This window comes from Chiloscyllium plagiosum, unplaced genomic scaffold (assembly GCF_037043375.1).
Source record: "Chiloscyllium plagiosum isolate Xiang-an unplaced genomic scaffold, Cpla_swu_hap1 HiC_scaffold_45, whole genome shotgun sequence".
NCBI classification, from domain to species: Eukaryota; Metazoa; Chordata; class Chondrichthyes; order Orectolobiformes; family Hemiscylliidae; genus Chiloscyllium; species Chiloscyllium plagiosum.
Window position 1 is genome coordinate 3306784 of NW_028270183.1, and position 18800 is coordinate 3325583.

Sequence of the window (18800 nt, forward strand, 5' to 3'; positions counted from 1 at the left end):
AGCACACCACAGACTGGGAACTGAGCATTTACTGCTCCTTCCGAGAGCACACCACAGACTGGGGAACTGAGCATTTACTGCTCCAACAGCACACCACAGACTGGGGAACTGAGCATTTCCTGCTCCAACAGCACACCACAGACTGGGGAACTGAGCATTTACTGCTCCAACATCACACCACAGACTGGGAACTGAGAATTTACTGCTCCTTCCGACTGCACACCACAGACTGGGAACTGAGCATTTACTGCTCGAACAGCACACCACAGACTGGGGAACTGAGCATGTACTGCTCCTTCCGAGAGCACACCACAGACTGGGAACTGAGCATTTACTGCTCCTTCCGAGAGCACACCACAGACTGGGAACTGAGCATTTACTGCTCCAACAGCACACCACAGACTGGGAACTGAGCATTTACTGCTCCTTCCGAGAGCACACCAGAGACTGGGGAACTGATCATTTACTGCTCCAACAGCACACCACAGACTGGGAACTGAGCATTTACTGCTCCTTCCGAGAGCACACCACAGACTGGGAACTGAGCATTTACTGCTCCAACAGCACACCACAGACTGGGGAACTGAGCATTTACTGCTCCTTCCGAGAGCACACCACAGACTGGGAACTGAGCATTTACTGCTCCTTCCGAGAGCACACCACAGACTGGGAACTGAGCATTTACTGCTCCAACAGCACACCACAGACTGGGGAACTGAGCATTTACTGCTCCTTCCGAGAGCACACCACAGACTGGGAACTGAGCATTTACTGCTCCTTCCAACAGCACACCACAGACTGGGGAACTGAGCATTTACTGTTCCAAAAGCACACCACAGACTGGGGAACTGAGCATTTACTGCTCCATCCAACAGCACACCACAGACTGGGGAACTGAGCATTTACTGCTCCTTCCAACAGCACACCACAGACTGGGGAACTGAGCATTTACTGCTCCAACAGCACACCACAGACTGGGGAACTGAGCATTTACTGCTCCTTCCGACAGCACACCACAGACTGGGAACTGAGCATTTACTGCTCCAAAAGCACACCACAGACTGGGGAACTGAGCATTTACTGCTCCTTCCAACACCACACCACAGACTGGGAACTGAGCATTTATTTCTCCTTCCGACAGCACACCACAGACTGGGAACTGAGCATTTACTGCTCCAAAAGCACACCACAGACTGGGGAACTGAGCATTTACTGCTAAATCCGACAGCACACCACAGACTGGGGAACTGAGCATTTACTGCTCCAAAAGCACACCACAGACTGGGAACTGAGCATTTATTGCTCCTTCCAACAGCACACCACAGACTGGGGAACTGAGCATTTACTGGTCCTTCCAACACCACACCACAGACTGGGAACAGAGCATTTACTGCTCCAAAAGCACACCACAGACTGGGGAACTGAGCATTTACTGCTCCTTCCAACACCACACCACAGACTGGGGAACTGAGCATTTACTGCTCCTTCCGACAGCACACCACAGGCTGGGGATCTGAGCAGTTACTGCTCCTTCCGACAGCACACCACATACTGGGGAACTGAGCATTTACTGCTCCGTCCAACACCACACCACAGACTGGGGAACTGAGCATTGACTGCTCCTTTCAACAGCACACCACAGACTGGGAACTGAGCATTTACTGCTCCTTCCGACAGCACACCACAGGCTGGGGATCTGAGCAAATACTGGTCATTCCGACAGCACACCACAGACTGGGGAACTGAGCATTTACTGCTCCTTCCAACAGCACACCACAGACTGGGGAACTGAGCATTTACTGCTCCAACAGCACACCACAGACTGGGGAACTGAGCATTTACTGCTCCTTCCAACAGCACACCACAGACTGGGAACTGAGCATTTACTGCTCCTTCCGACAGCACACCACAGACTGGGGAACTGAGCATTTACTGCTCCTTCCAACAGCACACCACAGACTGGGAACTGAGCATTTACTGCTCCTTCCGACAGCACATCACAGACTGGGGAACTGAGCATTTACTGCTCCTTCCGACAGCACACCACAGACTGGGGAACTGAGCATTTACTGCTCCTTCCAACACCACACCACAGACTGGGGAACTGAGTATTTACTGCTCCTTCCAACACCACACCACAGACTGGGGAACTGAGTATTTACTGCTCCTTCCAACACCACACCACAGACTGGGGAACTGAGCATTTACTGCTCCTTCCAACACCACACCACAGACTGGGAACTGAGCATTTACTGCTCCAAAAGCACACCACAGACTGGGGAACTGAGCATTTACTGCTCCAACAGCACACCACAGACTGGAGAACTGAGCATTTACTGCTCCTTCCAACAGCACACCACAGACTGGGGAACTGAGCATTTACTGCTCCAACAGCACACCACAGACTGGGGAACTGACCATTTACTGCTCCTTCCAACACCACACCACAGACTGGGGAACTGAGCATTTACTGCTCCAACAGCACACCACAGACTGGGGAACTGAGCATTTACTGCTCCTTCCAACAGCACACCACAGACTGGGGAACTGAGCATTTACTGCTCCAAAATCACACCACAGACTGGGGAACAGAGCATTTACTGTTCCAAAAGCACACCACAGACTGGGGAACTGAGCATTTACTGCTCCATCCAACAGCACACCACAGACTGGGAACTGAGCATTAACTGCTCCAACAGCACACCACAGACTGGGAACTGAGCATTTACTGCTCCAACAGCACACCACAGACTGGGAACTGAGCATTTACTGCTCCTTCCAACAGCACACCACCGACTGGGGAACTGAGCATTTACTGCTCCTTCCAACAGCACACCACCGACTGGGGAAGTGAGCATTTACTGCTCCAACACCACACCACAGACAGGGAACTGAGCATTTATTGCTCCTTCCAACAGCACACCACAGACTGGGGAACTGAGCATTTACTGCTCCAAAACCACACCACAGACTGGGAACTGAGCATTTATTGCTCCTTCCAACAGCACACCACAGACTGGGGAACTGAGCATTTACTGGTCCTTCCAACACCACACCACAGACTGGGAACTGAGCATTTACTGCTCCAAAAGCACACCACAGACTGGGGAACTGAGCATTTACTGCTCCTTCCCAGAGCACACCACAGACTGGGAACTGAGCATTTATTGCTCCTTCCAACGGCACACCACAGACTGGGAACTGAGCATTTACTGCTCCTTCCGACAGCACACCACAGACTGGGAACTGAGCATTTACTGCTCCTTCCGACAGCACACCACAGGCTGGGGATCTGAGCAGTTACTGGTCATTCCGACAGCACACCACAGACTGGGGAACTGAGCATTTACTGCTCCAACAGCACACCACAGACTGGGGAACTGAGCATTTACTGCTCCTTCCAACAGCACACCACAGACTGGGAACTGAGCATTTACTGCTCCTTCCGACAGCACACCACAGGCTGGGGATCTGAGCATTTACTGCTCCTTCCAACACCACACCACATACTGGGGAACTCAGCATTTACTGCTCCAACAGCACACCACAGACTGGGGAACTGAGCATTTACTGCTCCAACAGCACACCACAGACTGGGGAACTGAGCATTTACTGCTCCTTCCGACAGCACACCACAGACTGGGGAACTGAGCATTTACTGCTCCTTCCGACAGCACACCAAAGACTGGGAACTGAGCATTCACTGCTCCTTCCGACAGCACACCACAGACTGGGAACTGAGCATTTACTGCTCCTTCCAACACCACACCACAGACTGGGGAACTGAGCATTTACTGCTCCTTCCGACAGCACACCACAGACTGGGAACTGAGCATTTCCTGCTCCAACAGCACACCACAGACTGGGGAACTGAGCATTTACTGCTCCTTCCAACAGCACACCACAGACTGGGGAACTGAGCATTTACTGCTCCAAAAGCACACCACAGACTGGGGAACTGAGCATTTACTGCTCCTTCCAACAGCACACCACAGGCTGGGGATCTGAGCAGTTACTGGTCATTCCGACAGCACACCACAGACTGGGGAACTGAGCATTTACTGCTCCAACAGCACACCACAGACTGGGGAACTGAGCATTTACTGCTCCAACAGCACACCACAGACTGGGGAACTGAGCATTTACTGCTCCATCCAACAGCACACCACAGACTGGGGAACTGAGCATTTACTGCTCCTTCCAACAGCACACCACAGACTGGGAACTGAGCATTTACTGCTCCTTCCGACACCACACCACATACTGGGGAACTGAGCATTTACTGCTCCAAAAGCACACCACAGACTGGGGAACTGAGCATTTACTGCTCCTTCCAACACCACACCACAGACTGGGATCTGAGCAGCTACTGGTCATTCCGACAGCACACCACAGACTGGGGAACTGAGCATTTACTGCTCCTTCCGACAGCACACCACAGGCTGGGGAACTGAGCATTTATTGCTCCTTCCAACAGCACACCACAGACTGGGGAACTGAGCATTTACTGCTCCTTCCGACAGCACACCACAGACTGGGAACTGAGCATTTCCTGCTCCTTCCGACAGCACATCACAGACTGGGGAACTGAGCATTTACTGCTCCTTCCAACAGCACACCACAGACTGGGGAACTGAGCATTTACTGCTCCAACAGCACACCACAGACTGGGGAACTGAGCATTTACTGCTCCTTCCGACAGCACACCACAGACTGGGAACTGAGCATTTCCTGCTCCTTCCGACAGCACACCACAGGCTGGGGAACTGAGCATTTATTGCTCCTTCCAACAGCACACCACAGACTGGGGAACTGAGCATTTACTGCTCCTTCCGACAGCACACCACAGACTGGGAACTGAGCATTTCCTGCTCCTTCCGACAGCACATCACAGACTGGGGAACTGAGCATTTACTGCTCCTTCCAACAGCACACCACAGACTGGGGAACTGAGCATTTACTGCTCCAACAGCACACCACAGACTGGGGAACTGAGCATTTACTGCTCCAAAATCACACCACAGACTGGGGAACTGAGCATTTACTGTTCCAAAAGCACACCACAGACTGGGGAACTGAGCATTTACTGCTCCTTCCGACAGCACACCACAGACTGGGAACTGAGCATTTCCTGCTCCTTCCGACAGCACATCACAGACTGGGGAACTGAGCATTTACTGCTCCTTCCAACAGCACACCACAGACTGGGGAACTGAGCATTTACTGCTCCAACAGCACACCACAGACTGGGGAACTGAGCATTTACTGCTCCAAAATCACACCACAGACTGGGGAACTGAGCATTTACTGTTCCAAAAGCACACCACAGACTGGGGAACTGAGCATTTACTGCTCCTTCCGACAGCACACCACAGACTGGGAACTGAGCATTTATTGCTCCTTCCAACAGCACACCACAGACTGGGAACTGAGCATTTACTGCTCCGAAAGCACACCACAGACTGGGGAACTGAGCATTTACTGCTCCTTCCAACACCACACCACAGACTGGGAACTGAGCATTTATTGCTCCTTCCGACAGCACACCACAGACTGGGGAACTGAGCATTTACTGCTCCAAAAGCACACCGCAGACTGGGGAACTGAGCATTTATTGCCCCTTCCGACAGCACACCACAGACTGGAGAACTGAGCATTTACTGCTCCGAAAGCACACCACAGACTGGGGAACTGAGCATTTACTGCTCCTTCCAACACCACACCACAGACTGGGAACTGAGCATTTATTGCTCCTTCCGACAGCACACCACAGACTGGGGAACTGAGCATTTACTGCTCCAAAACCACACCACAGACTGGGAACTGAGCATTTATTGCTCCTTCCAACAGCAAGCCACAGACTGGGGAACTGAGCATTTACTGCTCCTTCCAACACCACACCACAGACTGGGAACTGAGCATTTACTGCTCCAAAAGCACACCACAGACTGGGGAACTGAGCATTTACTGCTCCTTCCAACACCACACCACAGACTGGGAACTGAGCATTTACTGCTCCAAAAGCACACCACAGACTGGGGAACTGAGCATTTACTGCTCCTTTCAACAGCACACCACAGACTGGGAACTGAGCATTTACTGCTCCAACAGCACACCACAGACTGGGGAACTGAGCATTTACTGCTCCTTCCGACAGCACACCACAGACTGGGGAACTGAGCATTTACTGCTCCAACAGCACACCACAGACTGGGGAACTGAGCATTTACTGCTCCAACAGCACACCACAGACTGGGGAACTGAGCATTTACTGCTCCTTCCAACAGCACACCACAGACTGGGGAACTGAGCATTTACTGCTCCAACAGCACACCACAGACTGGGGAACTGAGCATTTACTGCTCCTTCCGACAGCACACCACAGACTGGGGAACTGAGCATTTACTGCTCCTTCCGACAGCACACCACAGACTGGGAACTGAGCATTTACTGCTCCTTCCGACAGCACACCACAGACTGGGGAACTGAGCATTTACTGCTCCTTCCGACAGCACACCACAGACTGGGGAACTGAGCATTCACTGCTCCTTCCGACAGCACACCACAGACTGGGAACTGAGCATTTACTGCTCCAAAAGCACACCACAGACTGGGAACTGAGCATTTACTGCTCCAAAAGCACAACACAGACTGGGGAACTGAGCATTTACTGCTCCTTCCGACAGCACACCACATACTGGGGAACTGAGCATTTACTGCTCCGTCCAACACCACACCACAGACTGGGGAACTGAGCATTGACTGCTCCTTTCAACAGCACACCATAGACTGGGAACTGAGCATTTACTGCTCCAACAGCACACCACAGACTGGGGAACTGAGCATTAACTGCTCCTTCCGACAGCACACCACAGACTGGGGAACTGAGCATTTACTGCTCCAACAGCACACCACAGACTGGGGAACTGAGCATTTACTGCTCCAACAGCACACCACAGACTGGGGAACTGAGCATTTACTGCTTCTTCCGACAGCACACCACAGACTGGGGAACTGAGCATTTACTGCTCCTTCCAACAGCACACCACAGACTGGGGAACTGAGCATTTACTGCTCCAACAGCACACCACAGACTGGGGAACTGAGCATTTACTGCTCCTTCCAACAGCACACCACAGACTGGGGAACTGAGCATTTACTGCTCCTTCCGACAGCACACCACATGCTGGGGAACTGAGCATTTACTGCTCCTTCCGACAGCACACCACAGACTGGGAACTGAGCATTTACTGCTCCTTCCGACAGCACACCACAGACTGGGAACTGAGCATTTACTGCTCCTTCCGACAGCACACCACAGACTGGGGAACTGAGCATTTACTGCTCCTTCCAACAGCACACCACAGACTGGGGAACTGAGCATTTACTGCTCCTTCCAACACCACACCACAGACTGGGGAACTGAGTATTTACTGCTCCTTCCAACACCACACCACAGACTGGGGAACTGAGCATTTACTGCTCCAACAGCACACCACAGACTGGGGAACTGAGCATTTACTGCTCCAACAGCACACCACAGACTGGGGAACTGAGCATTTACTGCTCCTTCCGACAGCACACCACAGACTGGGGAACTGAGCATTTACTGCTCCTTCCGACAGCACACCACAGACTGGGAACTGAGCATTTACTGCTCCTTCCGACAGCACACCAAAGACTGGGAACTGAGCATTCACTGCTCCTTCCGACAGCACACCACAGACTGGGAACTGAGCATTTTCTGCTCCAAAAGCACACCACAGACTGGGAACTGAGCATTTACTGCTCCAACAGCACACCACCGACTGGGGAACTGAGCATTTACTGCTCCTTCCGACAGCACACCACAGACTGGGAACTGAGCATTTACTGCTCCTTCCGACAGCACACCACAGACTGGGAACTGAGCATTTACTGCTACAACAGCACACCACAGACTGGGGAACTGAGCATTTACTGCTCCTTCCGAGAGCACACCACAGACTGGGAACTGAGCATTTACTGCTCCTTCCGAGAGCACACCACAGACTGGGAACTGAGCATTTACTGCTCCAACAGCACACCACAGACTGGGAACTGAGCATTTACTGCTCCTTCCGACAGCACACCACAGACTGGGGAACTGAGCATTTACTGCTCCAGCAGCACACCACAGACTGGGAACTGAGCATTTACTGCTCCTTCCGAGAGCACACCACAGACTGGGAACTGAGCATTTACTGCTCCAAAAGCACACCACAGACTGGGGAACTGAGCATTTACTGCTCCTTCCGAGAGCACACCACAGACTGGGAACTGAGCATTTACTGCTCCTTCCGAGAGCACACCACAGACTGGGAACTGAGCATTTACTGCTCCAACAGCACACCACAGACAGGGAACTGAGCATTTACTGCTCCTTCCGAGAGCACACCACAGACTGGGGAACTGAGCATTTACTGCTCCAACAGCACACCACAGACTGGGGAACTGAGCATTTACTGCTCCAACAGCACACCACAGACTGGGAACTGAGCATTTACTGCTCCTTCCAACAGCACAGACTGGGGAACTGAGCATTTACTGCTCCTTCCGACAGCACACCACAGACTGGGGATCTGAGCAGTTACTGGTCATTCCGACAGCACACCACAGACTGGGGAACTGAGCATTTACTGCTCCAACAGCACACCACAGACTGGGGAACTGAGCATTTACTGCTCCTTCCAACAGCACACCACAGACTGGGAACTGAGCATTTACTTCTCCTTCCGACACCACACCACATACTGGGGAACTGAGCATTTACTGCTCCTTCCGAGAGCACACCACATACTGGGGAACTCAGCATTTACTGCTCCGTCCAACACCACACCACAGACTGGGGAACTGAGCATTTACTGCTCCTTCCGACAGCACACCACAGACTGGGAACTGAGCATTTACTGCTCCTTCCGACAGCACACCACAGACTGGGGAACTGAGCATTTACTGCTCCTTCCAACACCACACCACAGACTGGGGAACTGAGCATTTACTGCTCCGTCCGAGAGCACACCACAGACTGGGGAACTGAGCATTTACTGCTCCAACAGCACACCACAGACTGGGGAACTGAGCATTTACTGCTCCAACAGCACACCACAGACTGGGAACTGAGCATTTACTGCTCCTTCCGACAGCACACCACAGACTGGGGAACTGAGCATTTACTGCTCCTTCCGACAGCACACCACATACTGGGGAACTGAGCATTTACTGCTCCGTCCAACACCACACCACAGACTGGGGAACTGAGCATTTACTGCTCCTTCCGACAGCACACCACAGACTGGGGAACTGAGCATTTACTGCTCCAACAGCACACCACAGACTGGGGAACTGAGCATTTACTGCTCCAACAGCACACCACAGACTGGGGAACTGAGCATTTACTGCTCCTTCCAACAGCACACCACAGACTGGGGAACTGAGCATTTACTGCTCCAACAGCACGCCACAGACTGGGGAACTGAGCATTCACTGCTCCTTCCAACAGCACACCACAGACTGGGAACTGAGCATTTACTGCTCCTTCCGACAGCACACCACAGACTGGGAACTGAGCATTTACTGCTCCTTCCGACAGCACACCACAGACTGGGGAACTGAGCATTTAATGCTCCTTCCAACAGCACAGACTGGGGAACTGAGCATTTACTGCTCCTTCCAACAGCACAGACTGGGGAACTGAGCATTTACTGCTCCTTCCGACAGCACACCACAGACTGGGGATCTGAGCAGTTACTGGTCATTCCGACAGCACACCACAGACTGGGGAACTGAGCATTTACTGCTCCAACAGCACACCACAGACTGGGGAACTGAGCATTTACTGCTCCTTCCAACAGCACACCACAGACTGGGAACTGAGCATTTACTTCTCCTTCCGACACCACACCACAGACTGGGGAACTGAGCATTTACTGCTCCTTCCAACAGCACACCAAAGACTGGGAACTGAGCATTTACTGCTCCTTTCAACAGCACACCACAGACTGGGAACTGAGCATTTACTGCTCCAACAGCACACCACATACTGGGGAACTGAGCATTTACTGCTCCTTCCGAGAGCACACCACATACTGGGGAACTGAGCATTTACTGCTCCTTCCAACAGCACACCAAAGACTGGGAACTGAGCATTTACTGCTCCTTTCAACAGCACACCACAGACTGGGAACTGAGCATTTACTGCTCCAACAGCACACCACAGACTGGGAACTGAGCATTTACTCCTCCAACAGCACACCACAGACTGGGGAACTGAGCATTTACTGCTCCTTCCGACAGCACACCACAGACTGGGAACTGAGCATTTACTGCTCCTTCCGACAGCACACCACAGACTGGGGAACTGAGCATTTACTGCTCCAACAGCACACCACAGACTGGGGAACTGAGCATTTACTGCTCCAACAGCACACCACAGACTGGGAACTGAGCATTTACTGCTCCTTCCGACAGCACACCACAGACTGGGGAACTGAGCATTTACTGCTCCTTCCGACAGCACACCACAGACTGGGGAACTGAGCATTTACTGCTCCGTCCAACACCACACCACAGACTGGGGAACTGAGCATTTACTGCTCCAACAGCACACCACAGACTGGGGAACTGAGCATTTACTGCTCCAACAGCACACCACAGACTGGGGAACTGAGCATTTACTGCTCCTTCCGACAGCACACCACAGACTGGGGAACTGAGCATTTACTGCTCCAACAGCACACCACAGACTGGGGAACTGAGCATTTACTGCTCCTTCCAACAGCACACCACAGACTGGGGAACTGAGCATTTACTGCTCCAACAGCACGCCACAGACTGGGGAACTGAGCATTTACTGCTCCTTCCAACAGCACACCACAGACTGGGAACTGAGCATTTACTGCTCCTTCCGACAGCACACCACAGACTGGGAACTGAGCATTTACTGCTCCTTCCGACAGCACACCACAGACTGGGGAACTGAGCATTTACTGCTCCTTCCAACAGCACACCAAAGACTGGGAACTGAGCATTTACTGCTCCTTCCAACACCACACCACAGACTGGGGAACTGAGTATTTACTGCTCCTTCCAACACCACACCACAGACTGGGGAACTGAGCATTTACTGCTCCTTCCGAGAGCACACCACTGACTGGGAACTGAGCATTTACTGCTCCTTCCGAGAGCACACCACAGACTGGGAACTGAGCATTTACTGCTCCAACAGCACACCACAGACTGGGAACTGAGCATTTACTGCTCCTTCCGAGAGCACACCACAGACTGGGGAACTGAGCATTTACTGCTCCAACAGCACACCACAGACTGGGAACTGAGCATTTACTGCTCCTTCCGAGAGCACACCACAGACTGGGAACTGAGCATTTACTGCTCCAACAGCACACCACAGACTGGGGAACTGAGCATTTACTGCTCCTTCCGAGAGCACACCACAGACTGGGAACTGAGCATTTACTGCTCCTTCCGAGAGCACACCACAGACTGGGAACTGAGCATTTACTGCTCCAACAGCACACCACAGACTGGGAACTGAGCATTTACTGCTCCTTCCGAGAGCACACCACAGACTGGGGAACTGAGCATTTACTGCTCCAACAGCACACCACAGACTGGGGAACTGAGCATTTACTGCTCCAACAGCACACCACAGACTGGGAACTGAGCATTTACTGCTCCTTCCAACAGCACAGACTGGGGAACTGAGCATTTACTGCTCCTTCCAACAGCACACCACAGACTGGGGAACTGAGCATTTACTGCTCCTTCCAACAGCACACCACAGACTGGGAACTGAGCATTTACTGCTCCTTCCAACAGCACACCACAGACTGGGGAACTGAGCATTTACTGCTCCTTCCAACAGCACACCACAGACTGGGGATCTGAGCAGTTACTGGTCATTCCGACAGCACACCACAGACTGGGGAACTGAGCATTTACTGCTCCAACAGCACACCACAGACTGGGGAACTGAGCATTTACTGCTCCTTCCAACAGCACACCACAGACTGGGAACTGAGCATTTACTTCTCCTTCCGACACCACACCACATACTGGGGAACTCAGCATTTACTGCTCCGTCCAACACCACACCACAGACTGGGGAACTGAGCATTGACTGCTCCTTTCAACAGCACACCACAGACTGGGAACTGAGCATTTACTGCTCCAACAGCACACCACAGACTGGGGAACTGAGCATTTACTGCTCCTTCCGACAGCACACCACAGACTGGCAACTGAGCATTTACTGCTCCTTCCGACAGCACACCACAGACTGGGGAACTGAGCATTTACTGCTCCTTCCAACAGCACACCACAGACTGGGGAACTGAGCATTTACTGCTCCGTCCGAGAGCACACCACAGACTGGGGAACTGAGCATTTACTGCTCCAACAGCACACCACAGACTGGGGAACTGAGCATTTACTGCTCCAACAGCACACCACAGACTGGGGAACTGAGCATTTACTGCTCCTTCCAACACCACACCACAGACTGGGGAACTGAGCATTTACTGCTCCTTCCAACACCACACCACAGACTGGGGAACTGAGCATTGACTGCTCCAACAACACACCACAGACTGGGGAACTGAGCATTTACTGCTCCAACAGCACACCACAGACTGGGGAACTGAGCATTTACTGCTCCTTCCGACAGCACACCACAGACTGGGGAACTGAGCATTTACTGCTCCTTCCAACAGCACACCACAGACTGGGGAACTGAGCATTTACTGCTCCGTCCGAGAGCACACCACAGACTGGGGAACTGAGCATTTACTGCTCCAACAGCACACCACAGACTGGGGAACTGAGCATTTACTGCTCCAACAGCACACCACAGACTGGGGAACTGAGCATTTACTGCTCCTTCCAACACCACACCACAGACTGGGGAACTGAGCATTGACTGCTCCAACAACACACCACAGACTGGGGAACTGAGCATTTACTGCTCCAACAGCACACCACAGACTGGGGAACTGAGCATTTACTGCTCCTTCCGACAGCACACCAAAGACTGGGAACTGAGCATTCACTGCTCCTTCCGACACACACCACAGACTGGGAACTGAGCATTTACTGCTCCAAAAGCACACCACAGACTGGGAACTGAGCATTTACTGCTCCTTCCAACAGCACACCACAGACTGGGAACTGAGCATTTACTGCTCCTTCCGACAGCACACCACAGACTGGGAACTGAGCATTTACTGCTCCTTCCGAGAGCACACCACAGACTGGGAACTGAGCATTTACTGCTCCTTCCAACAGCACACCACAGACTGGGAACTGAGCATTTCCTGCTCCTTCCAACAGCACACCACAGACTGGGGAACTGAGCATTTACTGCTCCTTCCAACAGCACAGCACAGACTGGGGAACTGAGCATTTACTGCTCCTTCCGACAGCACACCACAGACTGGGGAACTGAGCATTTACTGCTCCTTCCGAGAGCACACCACAGACTGGGAACTGAGCATTTACTGCTCCTTCCAACAGCACACCACAGACTGGGAACTGAGCATTTCCTGCTCCTTCCAACAGCACACCACAGACTGGGGAACTGAGCATTTACTGCTCCTTCCAACAGCACAGCACAGACTGGGGAATTGAGCATTTACTGCTCCTTCCAACAGCACACCACAGACTGGGGAACTGAGCATTTACTGCTCCTTCCGACAGCACACCAAAGACTGGGAACTGAGCATTCACTGCTCCTTCCGACACACACCACAGACTGGGAACTGAGCATTTACTGCTCCAAAAGCACACCACAGACTGGGGAACTGAGCATTTACTGCTCCTTCCGACAGCACACCACAGACTGGGAACTGAGCATTTACTGCTCCTTCCGACAGCACACCACAGACTGGGAACTGAGCATTTACTGCTCCAACAGCACACCACAGACTGGGGAACTGAGCATTTACTGCTCCTTCCGAGAGCACACCACAGACTGGGAACTGAGCATTTACTGCTCCTTCCAACAGCACACCACAGACTGGGAACTGAGCATTTCCTGCTCCTTCCAACAGCACACCACAGACTGGGGAACTGAGCATTTACTGCTCCTTCCAACAGCACACCACAGACTGGGGAACTGAGCATTTACTGCTCCTTCCAACAGCTCACCACAGACTGGGGAACTGAGCATTTACTGCTCCAACAGCACACCACAGACTGGGGAACTGAGCATTTACTGCTCCAACAGCACACCACAGACTGGGGAACTGAGCATTTACTGCTCCAACAGCACACCACAGACTGGGAACTGAGCATTTACTGCTCCTTCCAACAGCACACCACAGACTGGGAACTGAGCATTTACTGCTCCAACAGCACACCACAGACTGGGGAACTGAGCATTTACTGCTCCAACAGCACACCACAGACTGGGAACTGAGCATTTACTGCTCCTTCCGACAGCTCACCACAGACTGGGAACTGGAAATCTCAGGGAAGTGTGCTTGGAGAGGAAATAGGAATTCTGCAAGATCCATTTCTCAGGTTGACAATGATGGAGAAACTCAAAGGCTGTAAACCTCACCATATAAACAAATAAAGCATTGAACATCAGTTTTAAAAACTATGAAAAAGCTATGGATTACTTTCCGAGCCCCGCACACAGACTCCATGCACGAAGGCAAGGTGAGCATGAGATATTTGACTCATCAGACTGGCCAGTTCGAAGAATGCCTGAAAAATAAAAAGCAAAATTGAGGTTGAGGGGGTGACCTCATTACAGAGGTTTATAAAATCACGCGGGGCATAGATAAGGTGAATAGCAAAGCAGCTCAGTCAAAAGATACCAACAAAACAAACTGCACCTGCTGGAGGGTGACCTGGCATTATGTGAACAAGCTGCAACACTAGCACAGTGTACATACAAGAACCTGAACTCCTCTCATCAAGGGTAAAACTCGCTTGATTACAGTTGCTGCCAAACAAAGAAAACCATATACACACACAGGATTGTCAAAACCTCAATTATAAAACAAGGCAAGGTTAACACAAGAAATGCAGTCACACGCACACTGGTTAAATAGAAAAGGAAATAATTCAGCAGGTCATAGCTGTATCCCAACATCCATTTCCCTTATAAAGCAGCAATTCTTTCACACCTGTAAACTTGAAAACTTACTCGAAAACAACATGGCTCTGTAAATAAAGCAAGAAACAACACTTTCAATATGCTACTCCTTGACATTTCAGACTATAACAGTCCTTTTCAGAACCAGTGAAGCCCTACGGAGTGGAAGCAGGCCATTCGGCCCATTGAGTCGATATTGACCCTCTTAACAGCATCTCACCCAGACCCACCCTCCTACTGTATCCCTGTAACCCTACGTTTCCCACAGCTAACCCACCCAGCCTGCACATCCTTGCAATGTATGGGCAATTTCCCATGGCCAATTAACTCTAACCTGCACATCACTGGATTATGGGAGGAAACCGGATCACCCGGAGGAAACCCATGCAGACATGGGGAGAATGTGCAAACTCCACACTGACTGTCGCCCGAGGCTAGAATTGAACCTGGGTCCCTGGCGCTGTGAGGCAGCAGTGCGAATCACTGAGCCACCATGTACCCATATCGAACTTAATATCTTGACCTTGTTCCTTTTTAAATTCTCTGAATGATTTCACTATCTTAGCTGTACCATTTGGGGCTGTAGCCTATTAGACATGCTGGCGAATGAAAGTCACTCCTTCACAGCGGTGAACCTACCGAATTCACTACCACAAAGTTGTGGAGGCTGGATCATTCAGTATTTTGAACACAGAGATAGATAGGTTCTTGATTATCCAGGGATCAATGGTTATAGGGAGAATGGGGTTGACACAGTTATCAGCCATGATTGAATGGTGGACCAGACTCGATGGGCTGAATGGCCTAATTTCTGCTCTGATGTCTTATGTTTTTATAGAAGGCATAAAACAGCTCCTGTCCCTCCTATGTTCCTACATATTTGAGCTCCCAGACTGAAGTACAAACAAGATCCTAACTATTCAATCCTCTCCACCGTCCTCTCCTATTCTCTCTCCTGGAGAACACAAGCTCCCCATCAGTTTCTGGCCATCAACCCGACAGTTGCAACTCCTCTTCCCAGTTAACTAACTGGAAGCAGAAGGTTATTATTTTAAGTGCCCTCCTGGAACAAGAGCACATTGTATGGAAAGGATATTTCAGTGCAATACTGGGAGAATGCTGCACTGTCAGAGGTGGCTCCTTTCCAGGTGGAACACTAACCCAATGTCTGGCCCATTCCAGCAGAAGGAAAAGGTCCCAAGGCACAGTCAATGGAATTCGTGTCACATTGCTGTTTCTGGAAACTTGCTGCATGTAAATTTGTTCAAACATGGTCTCATTACAATAGTGTCGTGATTTGCGAGAAAACACTTTGGGATATTCTGCAGCTGGGAAGGGCACCAACAAAAGAAATATTTTCATTTCTTCAGTTATATGCAGGTGTAAGGACTGAGTTGAAGAAATTACTCCTGTTACTATGATCAGATTCCCTTCTGGCTTTCTCACCAATGCAATGTCTCGGTGACTAGGATCGAGTACTTTCAACACCACACGAAGATCTCGCGCTTCACTGCGGCCCACTCCACAGGGTGAGTCTATCTCTCCCTCCTCCTCCTCCTCGTCACCCTCAAAAAACCTCCCGGCGTAGATGTTCATCCTTGTTCCCCGTCCCAGATGGTGCTCCTGCAAACAGAAAACACTGTGGTTTGTGTTGGCGTTCTATTAAATCTTAATGCTCAGGGAGGAATCAGTGACACTGTGACTTGTGTGTTGGTGCATTGAGGCAATCATCTCTACACAATCCATGTAACCATTGCTCCCAACATTCCAGAGAGTCAAGAGTGATCCCATTGGGATAAACTGGTTCAATGGACCTCACGCAATATTCCAACAGTGGCCTAACCAATGTCCTGTACAGCCGCAACATGACCTCCCCACTCCTGTACTCAATACTCTGACCAATAAAGGAAAGCATACCAAATGCCTTCTTCACTATCCTATCTACCTGCGACTCCTATTTCAAGGAGCTATGAACCTGCACTCCAAGGTCTCTTTGTTCAGCAACACTCCCTGGGACCTTACCATTAAGTGTATAAGTCCTGCTAAGATTTGCTTTCCCAAAATGCAGCACCTCGCATTTATCTGAATTAAACTCCATCTGCCACTTCTCAGCCCATTGGCCCATCTGGTCCAGATCCTGTTATAATCCGAGGTAACCCTCTTCGCTGTCCACGACACCTCCAATTTCGGTGTCATCTGCAAACTTACTAACTGTACCTCTTATGCTCACATCCAAATCATGCCCTCTAGTGACAAAATTTAGAGGGCCCAGCACCGATCCTTGTGGCACTCCACTGGTCACAGGCCTCCAGTCTGAAAACAACCCTCCACCACCACCTCTGTCTACTACCTTTGAGCCAGTTCTGTATCCAAATGGCTAGTTCTCCCTGTATTCCAAGAGATCAACCCTTGCTAATCAGTCTCCCATGGGGAACCTTGTCGAATGCCTTACTGAAGTCCATATAGATCACATCTACTGCTCTGCCCTCATCAATCCTCTTTATTACTTCATCAAAAAACTCAATCAGTCTGGTATCCTTTCTATCGGAAAGATGTGAAACTTGAAAGGGTTCAGAAAAGATTTACAAGGATGTTGCCAGGGTTGGAGGATCTGAGCTACAGGGAGAGGCTGAACTGGCTGGGGCTGTTTTCCCTGGAGCGTCGGAGACTGAGGGGTGACCGTATAGAGATTTACAAAATTGAGGGGTATGGATAGGATAAATAGACAAAGTATTTTCCCTTGGATCGGGGAGTCCAGAACTAGAGGGCATAGGTTTAGGGTGAGGGGGGAAAGATATAAAAGAGACCTATGGGGCAACTTTTTCACGCAGAGGGTGGTACGTGTATGGAATGTGTTGCCAGAGGATGTGGTGGAGGCTGGTACAGTTACAACATTTAAGAGGCATTTGGATGGGGATATGAATAGGAAGGGTTTGGAGGGATATGGGCCGGGTGCTGGCAGGTGGGACTAGATTGGTTTGGAATATCTGGCCGGCATGGACGGGTTGGACCGAAGGGTCTGTTTCTGTGCTGTACATCTCTATGATTCTGACTTCCAGAATGGATCACATGATTTTGTTTTGGGGAACCAGCTGAAGAAACCCAGATGGCTATTGTTGGGATGTGACATTATGAATAGGGCCACAGAACAGAAAGCCAATTGGACCCAAGTTAATGATAACACTGAGAGACATTCAAGGCTAAAGAAGCACATCAACCTTTAAAAGTAAGGTAAATTGTTGGAGTTGTGGAAGAGCTCAGTTGAGGAAAACACCTCTCGAAAGCAGGGCCCTCCACCACATCACTCAATAAAACTGTTTGATGCAAAGTCAACTTGAACAGGATATAGGCTCCTGAACCAATTTTAAAACACCACCCAACACGGCCACATTCCTGACACAAAGCTGCTTTGACAACAAGGCCCCAAGGCATATTTCTATTGCCTCTGAAATGAAAGTTTCTGATACTCTGGCGCCATGCCCTCTTCCTTCCTACTATTGGTATAAACTGCATTACAAATGCCAGTTTCTTGCAGGGTAAAGAAAGCTTTCAAATGTGAAATATCTTCTCACCGTTAGTGTCAGAGTACAGTGGCATGGGAATAACGTCACCAGATTTATAATCCAGAACCCCAGTCTCACGTTCTGGGGATGTGGGTTTG

The 18800-nt window shown here is 50.7% G+C and overlaps 1 protein-coding gene across 3 annotated transcripts in view; it reads right to left on the reverse strand.

The window, feature by feature from the left end:
* Positions 1 to 18800, reverse strand: part of LOC122552298 (non-receptor tyrosine-protein kinase TYK2-like) — a 148034-nt gene that overhangs the window by 55145 nt on the left and 74089 nt on the right. For all 3 annotated transcript variants that reach the window (XM_087983315.1, XM_087983316.1, XM_087983317.1), the window contains exons 12-13: positions 16586 to 16762; positions 14658 to 14745 (exon numbers count right to left, since the gene is read on the reverse strand). In XM_087983315.1, the coding sequence (XP_087839441.1) occupies positions 14658 to 14745; positions 16586 to 16762 (265 nt within the window). The remainder of the gene's footprint in view (positions 1 to 14657; positions 14746 to 16585; positions 16763 to 18800) is intronic.